Source organism: Vipera ursinii, assembly GCF_947247035.1.
Source record: "Vipera ursinii genome assembly, chromosome: 1".
Lineage (NCBI taxonomy): Eukaryota > Metazoa > Chordata > Lepidosauria > Squamata > Viperidae > Vipera > Vipera ursinii.
In genome coordinates this window covers 269269-281778 of record NC_139512.1, presented here as the reverse complement: position 1 = coordinate 281778, position 12510 = coordinate 269269, and the positions used below count along the sequence as shown (strand labels likewise).

At 47.3% G+C, this 12510-nt stretch overlaps 1 protein-coding gene across 5 annotated transcripts in view; it reads left to right on the top strand.

Moving 5' to 3' along the window:
* EPS15L1 (epidermal growth factor receptor pathway substrate 15 like 1) overlaps window positions 1–12510 on the top strand; it is a 58615-nt gene that overhangs the window by 648 nt on the left and 45457 nt on the right. For all 5 annotated transcript variants that reach the window (XM_083348280.1, XM_083348281.1, XM_083348282.1 and 2 more), the window contains exons 2-6: window positions 4225–4266; window positions 10749–10838; window positions 11395–11442; window positions 11754–11849; window positions 12055–12111. In XM_083348280.1, coding sequence (XP_083204406.1) covers window positions 4225–4266; window positions 10749–10838; window positions 11395–11442; window positions 11754–11849; window positions 12055–12111 — 333 coding nt within the window. The remainder of the gene's footprint in view (window positions 1–4224; window positions 4267–10748; window positions 10839–11394; window positions 11443–11753; window positions 11850–12054; window positions 12112–12510) is intronic.

Sequence of the window (12510 nt, the reverse complement as noted above, 5' to 3'; positions counted from 1 at the left end):
ATGCTGGCTGGGGAATTCTGGGAGTTGAAGTCCACGCATCTTCAAGTTCCTAAGGTTGGGAAACGCTGCTCTAGGCCAGGATTTAATAGAAGGACCGCTGTTGCACATAAATGTAGCTTTTGCCTCCGCGGAGCAGTGGGTGTGCATGTTTGGAGAGACGCTTCATAGGCGCTGAAGAGTTTAAGCGCTGCCAATTCAAGCCGCAGAAGCATATTTTCTTAGAAAAGTAGGACTCGGATGATCCAGTTTGTACCCTTGGATGTTTCCAGAGGTAGAACCCAGCTGGAACTGAACATTGAGAATTTACTCAGTTTAAACACTGGGACATTTGGGAAGCCCAGTACAAACCAAAAGACTGAAGTGGGATCAATTCAAGCAGATGGTGTTTTTCCTTCTGGGAAAACATTACAAAGCTTGGTGAATGAAACCTAGAAATTAAGCCAAATAAAAATCATTTCCAGATAAAGATGGGTGTAGTCAGGCTGTAGACCTCACAGCTTATGCTCTGCTTTGTCCAGCATTTCAGTGGCCATCTCGGGAAGTATGAGGATTTTTAGGGCTTGTATTTCCCACTGAATAACAAACAATTTAACAATGACATATAAGCAATTAAAATATATCTGAGGATCACATTGTCAAATAATAGCCTATGGAATACTGTACATTTTGTAAGAGAAGGCCAAAACATCATAAACTTATTTGGCAAAAAGCTACACAATGCCACCAAATTTAAAAGCCATGTTAGCCATAACGTAAGAACTAGGGATTGAAATATAATAATTACAAAGTCCTTGGAGAATACTGTCTTGAGGACCTGACTGTATTTGTAGACGCCGTACCAAGAGATCTTCTTTGGAGAAAATAGTCTGTAACCTGCAATAGTTGAAGATACTTTTTTGTGGTCCTCATAACCTGCAGCCTAATTCAGGTGCCATTAAAAAGTGGCTCAATGGCCTACAGAAGCTGCCTGGATTCTGCACTGAAGTTCAAGGGAAGTTTCGGTTCCCTAGAGCAGGCAGCTTCAGCCACAGAAGAATTTTCTTACTAGATTGCAAGGGATGGAATTTAGTGCAAGGCTGGGGAGAATATACAATGGCCTCTGACACTGAGCTGGCTGCTCTGCCGGATATGGTCTGTCACAATAAGGGAGGGGTGTTGTGCAACCCTGGATGATGAACTCTGATAAATGACTGGTAGGGTTACATGGGGAAACAAAATCCAGGATTGGTGTGTTCCTTTCTGTCTTGGTTAAATCCGGAAGTTTAGCAAAAAAAAAAAAAATAGGAACAGGTTCTTAGGGATAATTGTTAATTGAGCAAAAATTCAGTCATGCCAGGAGACAGATCTTTTTAATTATTCTAAGACTATAACTGGGCTTTAATGAGGCTTTTCCCCCCCCAAATGAAATAGTACACAGTAAACCTTCAGCCATAAAAGAAGACGGCGGCGGGATCTCTGGTGTATGGAATGTGTCATGAGTACTCAGAAAAAGAAACATATCTTTCTCTTGGAGGGAAGCTGATCCAGGGTTCTATGTATATGAAAGAAAATCCAGCAATTTCTATATAGATAACGCGTAGATTTGTTGCATGCATGTTAATAAATAATGCTGCTAAGAGCATTCCTTCTGAACTCATTCTGGTTCAAGCGAGAATCATATGCCTGATGCCAAGTGCTGTTTTCCAGGCTCCTGTTTTGGACACGGACCCAAAGTCCTTAGAACCCTGAATACTGCTTCTGCCCAGGCTGATTTGTATTCCTGCAAAGTTAATGGCTGCTGTCTAGCAGAGAAAGCATCTCCATGTTGGCTCTGCTTGCAGAAAAGCCCAGAACCACGCATAGCCCAGATGTCAAGCACAACCAGTCAGTTATAAATTGCTCTTTTCAGAAAGGGTGTTTTGAAGCCAAGCGCTTCTGGAAGCTTTGGATGCATCTCATTCTGGCTTGTAAATTCCAAGGGGTGTACAGAGGAAGAGGCCCAGGCAAAATATCCTCCCCCTTGAATCCTTTGGGTTTCTTTATTATTTAATGTGGACCTTTTTCCCATCCTCCATTTTTTTCTGATATAATGAAAATTGGCGATAGGCTGAGGTATTTTGCTCCTAATTAGACCATCCTTGCAAATGTTTTTTTTATCTACCTAATAATAGATTGTAGAAGGCACTTTCTGGTGTTCTGATGATATTCCCCTGCAAGTTTACACACTGATGCTGAATTTATTAATGCTGTAGATTCTGCCAATTACAGAGACAAAGAGGAGTTTTTGTCTAGGCTCTGTTGAGTAGCAGTTCTTGAAGAGGGTGTATGTGGATAGGTTTTGTATGAGCGATTGTAGCGTCCATACATCGCCAAAGATATCACACGTTCATTGTGGGAAATAAAATTGATTGTTGAACACCAGTATTCTGTAGGATGAGAACTTGTACTGGGCTGCCCATTAATCAGAGCTCTTAGTTACAGCTTATCATTTGTCTTGAGCAAAAAGAATCTTTTTTGACCTTGCATTTCTTTCCCACCCTTCGAGGCAGATAAAATTTAGATTTCTGTCTCTTGCTGGAGAACCAGAGGAAACATTGTTGATATTGACCATAGGGATCATTGTTGGTGATTTAGCACAGCATTAAAACCAAATGGTAGGCCACAGTTCTGCATAACAGAATGAGTATTCATGATGATATGTGGTTAGCCTTTATTTTACACATTGGATGATGAAGAATCATAAAGACAGCTGCATAGCTCTTCATGATTACCTTACACTGTGAGTTCTGTTTGCCTTTCAGATAGTAAAGAAGAATAAAAGAAAGTCATTCAGTTAAGCCTGAATTGGGGTTCATGAGATTTTCCAGAAGGACATATCTGGATACAACTTCCATTATCACTAATAATTGATCAGGCTGTCTGAAGCGGATTAGAACAGAAGTCAAATATAGATAGACGGTTTGTAGAAGGGAGGCATATGTGTATATTAGTAGTCCTTGACATATAACCATTCATTTACTGACCATTGAAAGTTAAGTGGCACTGAATAAAGTGACTTGTGACTGTTTTTCACGTTTAAGACCATTGATCCCTGTGGTCACATAATCAAAATAAGTCAAGGACTACCAGAAATTAAGTACCAACCAATTGTGCATAAAGCAGAAGTAAAACTTATTCGTTGTTTGGGGATGGGGATGTAACTTAGCAATATCAGAATGAGGGATGTGGTGAAATTCTGTGGCAATTTTGCACTTCACCTGAGCTGTGTGATAATGGTATTCTAGCATTGCATAGTGAGGATAAGAGTGGAACTTCCATGTGTTCCCTCTCTTGTTTCCATAGCATTCTGTTCCCGTTCTGAGTTTCAGGGCTTACTCCTGGTCTTGTGAAAAAAAAAATGTTGTTAGTTCAGTTTCTAAGTGATAGCTTCTTAATGCTTTGTTGTCTCATTCTATCTTTGTTAAGCTCAACCAAGGCGGCTGTCTTTCTTTCCTTTGTCTTTCTTGCTAACTGAAATAAAAAGAATGTGCAGTAACTGATATATTTTTTAATGTTATCTGTATTTATCATCCACTACTGGAGCACCATGCAGCTACTGTATGCTTTCTCAGAGAAAGCCAAATATTGCTTTTGGGTGTTATTTTGACTGAACTCAAACTAGAGAACAGTGGGAAGTCCTTTATTGCAACTGAACTCTCCTTGTGCCTGTTTAAAGAAAGAAATGTTTGTCCATTGATAATTCTTTGGAGGGCAAGTGAATGATATGTTATTGCAGTCAGAAAATGAGAAGCTGAGATGGTAGGCAGCATCTTTAGACCTGTTCTGGCTGGCTACAAATAGATCATCATGCGATTCCTATGAAGGACCTTTCAACTTTATTCATACCTCTCCCTATTCTTGCACTAAGCCATTTATTTTTAAAAAAAACTGGTGTGGGGGGGCATTTTTAGAAGGTTCCAAGCAGAAATAGAGCTGGACCCATTAAAGTAGGGGTCCCCAACCCCCAGGCTGCAGCCCACTACTGGACCTTGAATCCTTTGGAACTGGGCTGCATCCTCACTTGTGTGAGCAGCAGGCGCGCATGCCTGCCTCTTGCTTGTGCCTACATGCACACATGCACTTTACCACCACTTGCATGGAACTATCCTTTTCCCCCGCCAATCTGCAAAGTTGTAGAATTCTGCATTACAGTGAGTAGATCTGGCTGTGTGCGAGAATAACTTGCATTTCTCCCTTTTTTTCTAGCTCTCCGCCAGTAACCCTCTGTATGAGACATATTACAAGCAGGCAAGTGTGCTACATTTCTCCTTTTCTCCTCTCTCCCTTGAAATCCTGCCTTTTTTCTTATCTATTGGCTAATATGAGTACCCAGCATATGTGTTTTGTAGACATAGTCCTGGTCTATTAGAAAGTAAATATAAACTTTACAAGTTCATTTAATATTATAAAAGCCAGCATTGATTTATATATTATTATGTCAATTTATATTGCTGGATGGCTATATGTAGTTTTTAAGCTTTTTCTGGCACCCTGTGAATCTTTCTGTGAGTGAGCCTGGCTAACAAAACTCTTTTAAAGTGAAATAAGGATCGTGGTTTGCTCTATTTAAATTAGTTCCCAAAAGAAACCAAGAACAAGCTGTAACGCTAAGTAAATTACAGATAGCATTGACTAGTAAAAAAGCAAGAATAACGTAGATCAATATGCTGCTGATGCATTAGGATACTAGAATTGTAACGAATTCTATATGTCATGTATGATAAAATGTAATAGCATGTAATGCTCATACTTTGATATAGGTCACTAAGTATAAATTTAAAAAGATGCTTGAATTTACCCAGGCATAGATGAAATTGTTCAAAAGATGACCAAATTACCTGTAAACCCTCTTACTTAATTCACTCTGGTGGGAAAACATATTGAATATATAGTAACATGGCGGTGGCGGCGGGGCGCCTCCAGGCCCCCCCCCTGGCCATCGAGGAGGGGACGGAGGCTCTGCTCTGCCCGGCCCCCCCACAGGCTCCCGGGCGACGGCGGCGTCTCCAGGTTATCAGCGGAGACGCCGCGGACCAGCTGGACCAGCTGGGTGGCGGAGGCGAAGGCATCGGCGGCGCCGGAGGTGAGAGACCCGCCCCTGGACCACGGCAGCCGTCGCAGCCATCCAGGAGGGGCCGGAGGCTCTGCTCTGCCCCGGCCCCCCCCACCGGCTCCCGGGCGACGGCGGCGTCTCCAGGTTATCAGCGGAGACGCCGCGGACCAGCTGGACCAGCTGGGTGGCGGAGGCGAAGGCATCGGCGGCGCCGGAGGTGAGAGACCCGCCCCTGGACCACGGCAGCCGTCGCAGCCATCCAGGAGGGGCCGGAGGCTCTGCTCTGCCCCGGCCCCCCCCACCGGCTCCCGGGCGACGGCGGCGTCTCCAGGTTATCAGCGGAGACGCCGCGGACCAGCTGGACCAGCTGGGTGGCGGAGGCGGAGGCATCGGCGGCGCCGGAGGTGAGAGACCGCCCCTGGACCACAACAACCCTGGACCACGGCAGCCCTCGCAGCCATACAGGAGGGGCCGAAGGCTCTGCTCTGCCCCTGACCGGCTCCCGGATGGCGGCGGCATCTTCGGCGGTAAGAGCAGCGGTGCGGCGTCTCGACCACCGTGGGCTGCCCCTGGACGGCGGTGCCTCCGAAAGATGCGCACCAAAGGAGACGCTGGACAATGGAGGCGACGGCCCGACCCACCTCCTCGAAACATCTTGATCGGAGACGGCAAAACCAGGGGCATGACACCAGGGACTCCCGTACCTCTGAGATGCCACGCTCTGGACGGTCCCCAACCAATAGGGGCCATGGAACTGCGGCCGGGAACAACGCCCAGAGGATCAGGGAGGGAACTGTTTGGGGCGGCTGAACCACCGGAGCTGACGCCAATTAATGGATCCCTCCATCCTGCCTTCTGCCCATTCTCACCCATCTTTGCCCATTCTTTCCCCACAGGACATAACGGGCCTGGGTGCTAGCCACGGTGGCAGAGTGGCTGGGCCATACACCTGCTACCCCATAGTGGTGAGAGCTCTATGGGGTATGCCTCACCCAGAGTACGTTCTGGACCACCTCCGGAAGCAGAGACACAACCCATCGTGAGAGGATGAGGAGTGGCCTGCTTCTGGGGGTTCGCCCGGCCAAGTGGCAGTGGCAGGGCGACGATCCAGATACGCACCTACCCGGCTCGACCCTCCTGCAAATTCACCATCCAGGGGACAGCCTTCCTGGAACCACCTGTGACTATGCCCGTTCAATACTCTAGCATAGCACTGCACGCCCTCAGGGGTTCCCCACTCTCCTGGGTGCGACCCGCCTGCATCACATCCAATCTTGATGACGGGCCCAACCACTGGGCCTCTGAGAGATGGCCGGGCAGGGTCAGGGGCCTCCAGCACATTCCCATCAAGAGGCCCCTGATTAAGTTCTTAGCTAAGTTTTTTGTGGGGTTAGGGAGGGGGGAGGGAGGAGACTATGGTTGCGCGGGAAAGGCACACCTTCCAACCACCATAACGCATGCCAGGCCCACGGCCGTTCGCGACGGCGTACAACGAGGGCCAGTCGCCGATAACACCCAGTGGCGTACTGACGAACGTCCCATCCCTAGGATGGTGGGGAATGGCAGAAGGTGCACAGACAGAGGGCCGTATCGTCACCGGGAGTGTCATCTCCGCTCTGTAAAGGCGGTGAGACGCTCCGACCCTCTGTTCTCCCCCGGAGGACCCGGGAGCAAAGGTGCGCACCCTCCCATGCTGAGGCTGGTCTACCTGAATGCAAGGTCCGCAGCCAACAAAGCTCACCTCATTCGTGACCTATTGGAGAGTGAGCATGCGGACCTGGCCTGCATCACGGAAACCTGGCTGGGCCCAGAGGGGGGTGTTCCTCTGGTTGACCTCTGCCCGCCAGGTTTCCAGGTACTGCACCAGCCCCGGGCTCATGGGAGGGGCGGGGGAGTGGCAGTTATCATCAGGGAATCCCTTAGCCCGCGAGAGACCACCGTCCCTCAGATGGTCGGGTGTGAGTCTCTCCTACTGAGATTCGGCCCAGGGGCGCAGCTGGGTCTGCTGCTGGCGTACCTACCACCTAATCGTGCAGCGGCGGCCCTACCCGAGCTACTCGATGTCCTCTCAGGGTTGGTGGTTGAATTCCCAAGACTCATGGTCTTGGGCGACTTTAATCTACCGTCCCTGGGAGGATCGTCCGAACTGGCTCGGGAGTTCATGGCTTCCATGACGGCCATGGACCTGTTGCAAATAATTTCTGGGCCGACTCATGAGAGAGGCCACAACCCAGACTTGGTGTTCTTGTCTGGACGGTGGCGTGATGATGTCGGTGGGGGTGCCACAACTGTTACGCCCCTGTCATGGACCGATCACCACCTCCTGCGGCTAGACTTCCCCCTTGCCACCCCCCACCGTGGGTGCACGGTGCCAGTCAGATGGTACCGCCCTAGGCGCCTAATGGACCCTGATAAGTTCCAGGCAGCGCTTAGGGACTCGCATGCACCCCCTGCTCACAGCTCGGCGGAAGCCTTAGTGGAAGCCTGGGAAAAGGCAGCCACGGAGGCTCTGGACCGAGTTGTACCCTTGCGGCCTCTGACCCGGCGCAGATCCCAGCGAGCCCCATGGTTCACCGAGGAGCTCCGGGAGATGAAGCGTCGGAGACGGGGCCTAGAGAGCCGTTGGAGGTCCAGTCGATCCGAATCCGACCGATTGCGACTAAGAATCCTCACCAGGTCTTATCTCGCTGCGATAAGGGTGGCAAAATCCAACTACTTTTCCACCCTCATCGCGTCCGCAGATAATCGCCCAGCTGCCTTGTTCAGGGTGACTCGCTCCCTATTAAACCAAGAGGTGAGGGAGGAACCCTTGCAGGGTCGAGCCGAGGAATTTGGTCAATATCTGCTGGATAAAATCGCTCGGATTCGAACTGGTCTGGACTCCAACTGGGCTGAGATGGAAGAACAAGACATGGACAGTCTTGTCGACGTCATCTGGGAAGAATTTGATCCTGTAACTCCTAAGGAAGTGGACAGGATTATGAGAAGGTTAAGCTCCTCCACATGCTTACTGGACCCGTGCCCTTCCTGGCTGGCCTATGCAGCTCGAGAGGCGACACGAGGCTGGTTCCTAGCGGTCATCTCTGCTTCTCTGAGTGAGGGTCACTTCCCCACCGCCTTGAAGGAGGCGGTGGTGAGACCTCTCCTCAAGAAGCCCACCTTGGACCCATCCTCTTTGAATAACTTTCGTCCAGTCTCCAATCTTCGCTTCCTTGCGAAGGTTGTTGAGAGCGTGGTGGCGCACCAACTTCCTCAGATCCTGGATGAAGCGGTTTATCTAGACCCGTACCAATCGGGTTTCAGGCCGGGCTACAGCACGGAGACGGCATTGGTCGCTCTGATGAATGATCTCTGGAGAGCCCGGGACAGGGGCCATTCCTCTGTCCTAGTCTTATTAGACCTCTCGGCGGCTTTCGATACCATCGACCATGGTATCTTGCTGCGACGCCTCAGGGGACTGGGAGTGGGAGGCACGGTTCTGCGTTGGTTCTCCTCCTTTCTCCAGGGTCGCTCGCAGTCGGTGCTGACAGGGGGACAGAGGTCGACCCCGAGGCCTCTCGCTTGCGGAGTCCCTCAGGGGTCGGTCCTCTCGCCTCTCCTGTTCAACATCTACATGAAACCGCTGGGTGAGATCATTCGCAGTTTTGGAGTAGGGTACCATCAGTATGCTGATGACACCCAGCTTTTTATCTCAACTCCAAACAATATCAGTGATGCCCTAGACGTGATGTCCCGCTGCCTGAAAGCGGTCCGGGAATGGATGGGGAGAAACAGGCTTCAACTGAACCCGGACAAGACTGAATGGCTGTACGTACCGGGAAGCCAGGAGATCCAGAACGTCCCACTGCTTAACATTGGGGACAAGTTACTTCCCCCTGTTGATAGGGCCCGCAACCTGGGTGTCCTCCTAGACTCGCAGCTCTCCCTGGAAGACCACATTGGAGCTGTGACCAAGGGGGCCTTCTCCCGGGTTCGACTAATTCGCCAACTACGGCCTTATCTGGACCTGGATTCCTTACGTACAGTCACCCATGCCCTTGTGACATCTCGCCTAGACTATTGTAACGCTCTCTACATGGGGCTGCCCTTGAGATCCACTCGGAAGCTTCAACTGGTGCAAAGTGCGGCGGCACGGACACTCTTGGGAGCCTCCCGATACTCCCATATCACACCTCTCCTCCGTGCGCTGCACTGGCTTCCGGCTGCCTTCCGTGTGAAGTTCAAGGTGCTAACGATGACTTACAAAGCCCTACATGGCATGGGTCCGGACTACCTTCGGGAGCACCTTCTGCCGATGTCAGCACCCCACCGTCCTGTGCGCTCCCACAGAGAGGGCCTCCTCAGGGTGCCACCGCTCAAGGAATGTCGGCTGGTGGCCCCCAGGGGGAGGGCATTCTCAGTGGGTGCGCCAGCCCTCTGGAACACCTTACCAACAGAAATCCGGATGGCCCCTGACCTCCGTACCTTCCGTCGCGACTTAAAAACTTTCCTGTTTCAGCAGGCTGGCCTGGCATGATAGCGTTAATTGGGGTCCCAGTTTGTGTTCATTAGTGTTTCTTATTATCTTTATTGTTCAATCTGTATACCTTCCTTCCTCTGTACACCGCCCCGAGTCCCTCGGGAGAAGGGCGGTTTATAAAAAACTAATAAATAAATAAATAAATAAACAGTCTACCTACTTTAGTCAATTATAGATCTGTTCTTCCAGTACTATATAAGAACATTTACCCCTATACACAAGATATCCGTAACTTTTGATATATCACTTAGGACAGGGTGTTCAAACGTTTTAGCTAGTGAATGCATTTGGAATTTTGAGACATGTTCTGGGTTCTGCCATAAAAGGGGAAATGCTTAATTCACAAAATGATTGCCATGGCGGCATCATGAGCCCCACCGACCCTGGGGATTGGAGCTTGGAGGGCACGAAGGAAGAGGTCCCCTAAAGAGTCTCCTACTATGTTGAGAACTCAAATCTAGAACACATACGTCCGTAACAGACCCGACCTTGTTAACTTCAGATCAAAATGTAGCAACAATAAGGCAAGCTCAGATCCTACAAATTAGCATTTCTACTTCCATATTATGTTTTCAGCAAAAATTCATACTTTAATCCAATACTTGGGAAATCTTGTATTACCTGCATTTTGAAATCAAAAGAAATTTACTTCAGTTTCAAACTCAGTGTAAACAACTCAGAAAGCATTGTCGGCCGAGATATTACAACTTTTGGCACCAAGCCTGAGTTATTGCAATTTATAAAATAACCAGATTGAAAGCCAAACTTTGCATTAATGAAATAAAGATTAGAAGATTTATATCACGTCAACAAAGATATATGTTGTACTCAGCATTATGATGATGTTAATTTCATCAGAATCTTTAATAATCCAAAAAAAATGAGGCTAAAAGCCAAATTGAAAAGAATAGTGGATAAAAGCATTCTTAAGAAGTATCTATCTCAACACGTTCTTGTAGAGGTTATAGTAAGAGCAGAACAAGCCAACAGAGGCCTTAATTTCAGTGGGAAATAGGAGGTAAGAGTTTATTTATTTTATTTAAACCATTCATATAGTCCCCATCTTATCGGTTGGCCCATAGGGAGGAAGTGAGATAAAGTAGCTTGTTCCTTTCCTTTTTGGGGGGGTTTGCTGAAGAGATAATATTTTCATTGCAGGTGGATCCAGCTTGCACTGGTAGAGTTGGGTCCAGTGATGCTGCTCTGTTTCTCAAAAAATCTGGTCTCGCAGATGTTGTCCTGGGGAAAGTAAGTCAGGCATCTTCTCTGTTCTAATGCCAGAGGAAAACACACGTTAGGGAAACCAGTTGCAAATGTACGTTCATAAACAATCTCTGGAGTCACAGGACACAAATGAGTGCCTGAATCCCTGAAGAAACGTTGCTGCCTTTCTGGCTTTGGCAGCTGCTTTCAGCGAAAACAAATGTAAAAAGATGAGAGAGAGAAAAGATGATTCCAGGTCACCTTATGGGGAGATGGGTGGCATAAAAATTTATTAATAAATAAATAGAAAATACTGTTTACCAGCTGTGCTGGCTGGGGAATACGCAAAGGTAAAGGTATGAACAATTCTTCTGTACCTGCTACCTTCCGGGTGCTTGATGGGCTCTAGGTCCCATTAATTTCAGTCATTGAGTTATGGATGTCGCTGTATATAAGAATAAAGGCAGAAGAAAATGATACAATAGCACTTCCTGTCTTTAGGAGGAGCAGATTTGAAGAGGCAGATTACTTTCTGTCTCTATTTTGAAACGGTTTTCTTTTAAATTGAATGATGTCAGCATGTAATTTTGTATATTCATAGATATGGGATTTAGCAGATCCAGAGGGCAAAGGATTTCTGGATAAACAGGTATGTGAGTATCTCAATTTTGAGATAAAGCCGCCTCCATCTGTTGAAACCTCTCCTTTGAAACATCTGGGTTGAAATTAGGGCCTCAACTCCAGTGCGAATGTCTGTTTGAAAGAGTGGAACACACAATTAGGTCTAGTTCTGCCTGAATATCGAGACAATGCTGTCCCTGAACATCCACTAGTCTGGTGAACGAGCTGGACAGTTATTGAAGAATGTTCTTTTTCATTAAAATAAAGGTAGACTTTGGGCTTGTGAACAGTGGGCCTTTCCCCCCCCCCTCATTCTCCTTGCTTTTCTGTCTCGTTCAGGGATTCTTCATTGCGCTGCGGCTAATTGCCTGTGCCCAGAGCGGCCATGATGTCATTCTCAGCAACTTAAATTTGACGTTACCGCCTCCAAAATTTGTAAGTGTTGATATTGCCTTGAAAAGGGCTGTTTTTGGCTGGAACATAAGTGGTCTCTGACAGATAACAGAATTTAGAGTTTTGGGTTTACCTAAATTTGGTTGATAAACTTTATGACTCGGGGCTCGGTTGCCTGAGTTAAATATTTCTATATTTCAAAGGAAACCATAGGAAGTGCTTTGATGTATTTTATTTGTTATTGCAGCACGACAATACAAGCCCCCTGCTGCTTGCTTCCACAGATGCTCACTGGGCTGTCAGAGTAAGTGTCCGAGAGAAAAGTATCCAGTAGTATCCAGTAAGGAGACCCCTTTCTTAATTAAGCTTTTTAATTTAATTTGTGCCTCAATTAAACTCTTGTTTATTAATCTGAATGATTAATACCAATTTCATGTAAGTTACTGTATGCAGCATGAAGCTGAATTTACTGTTTTCCTAGTTGCATAATACCACCTATGTGCAACATTTACCCAATAATATATGCAACATTTACAAAACTTTTAACAATAATTTCAGGGAACTTGCAAATATTCTTTATAGTTAGTCCTCATTTAGTGACTATCTCATTTAGCAAATATTTACAGTTACAATAATGATGAAAAAATAACAGTGTGACCAATCCTTTCATTTTTTATTTTATTTTTTAAAATCCCATTTATAT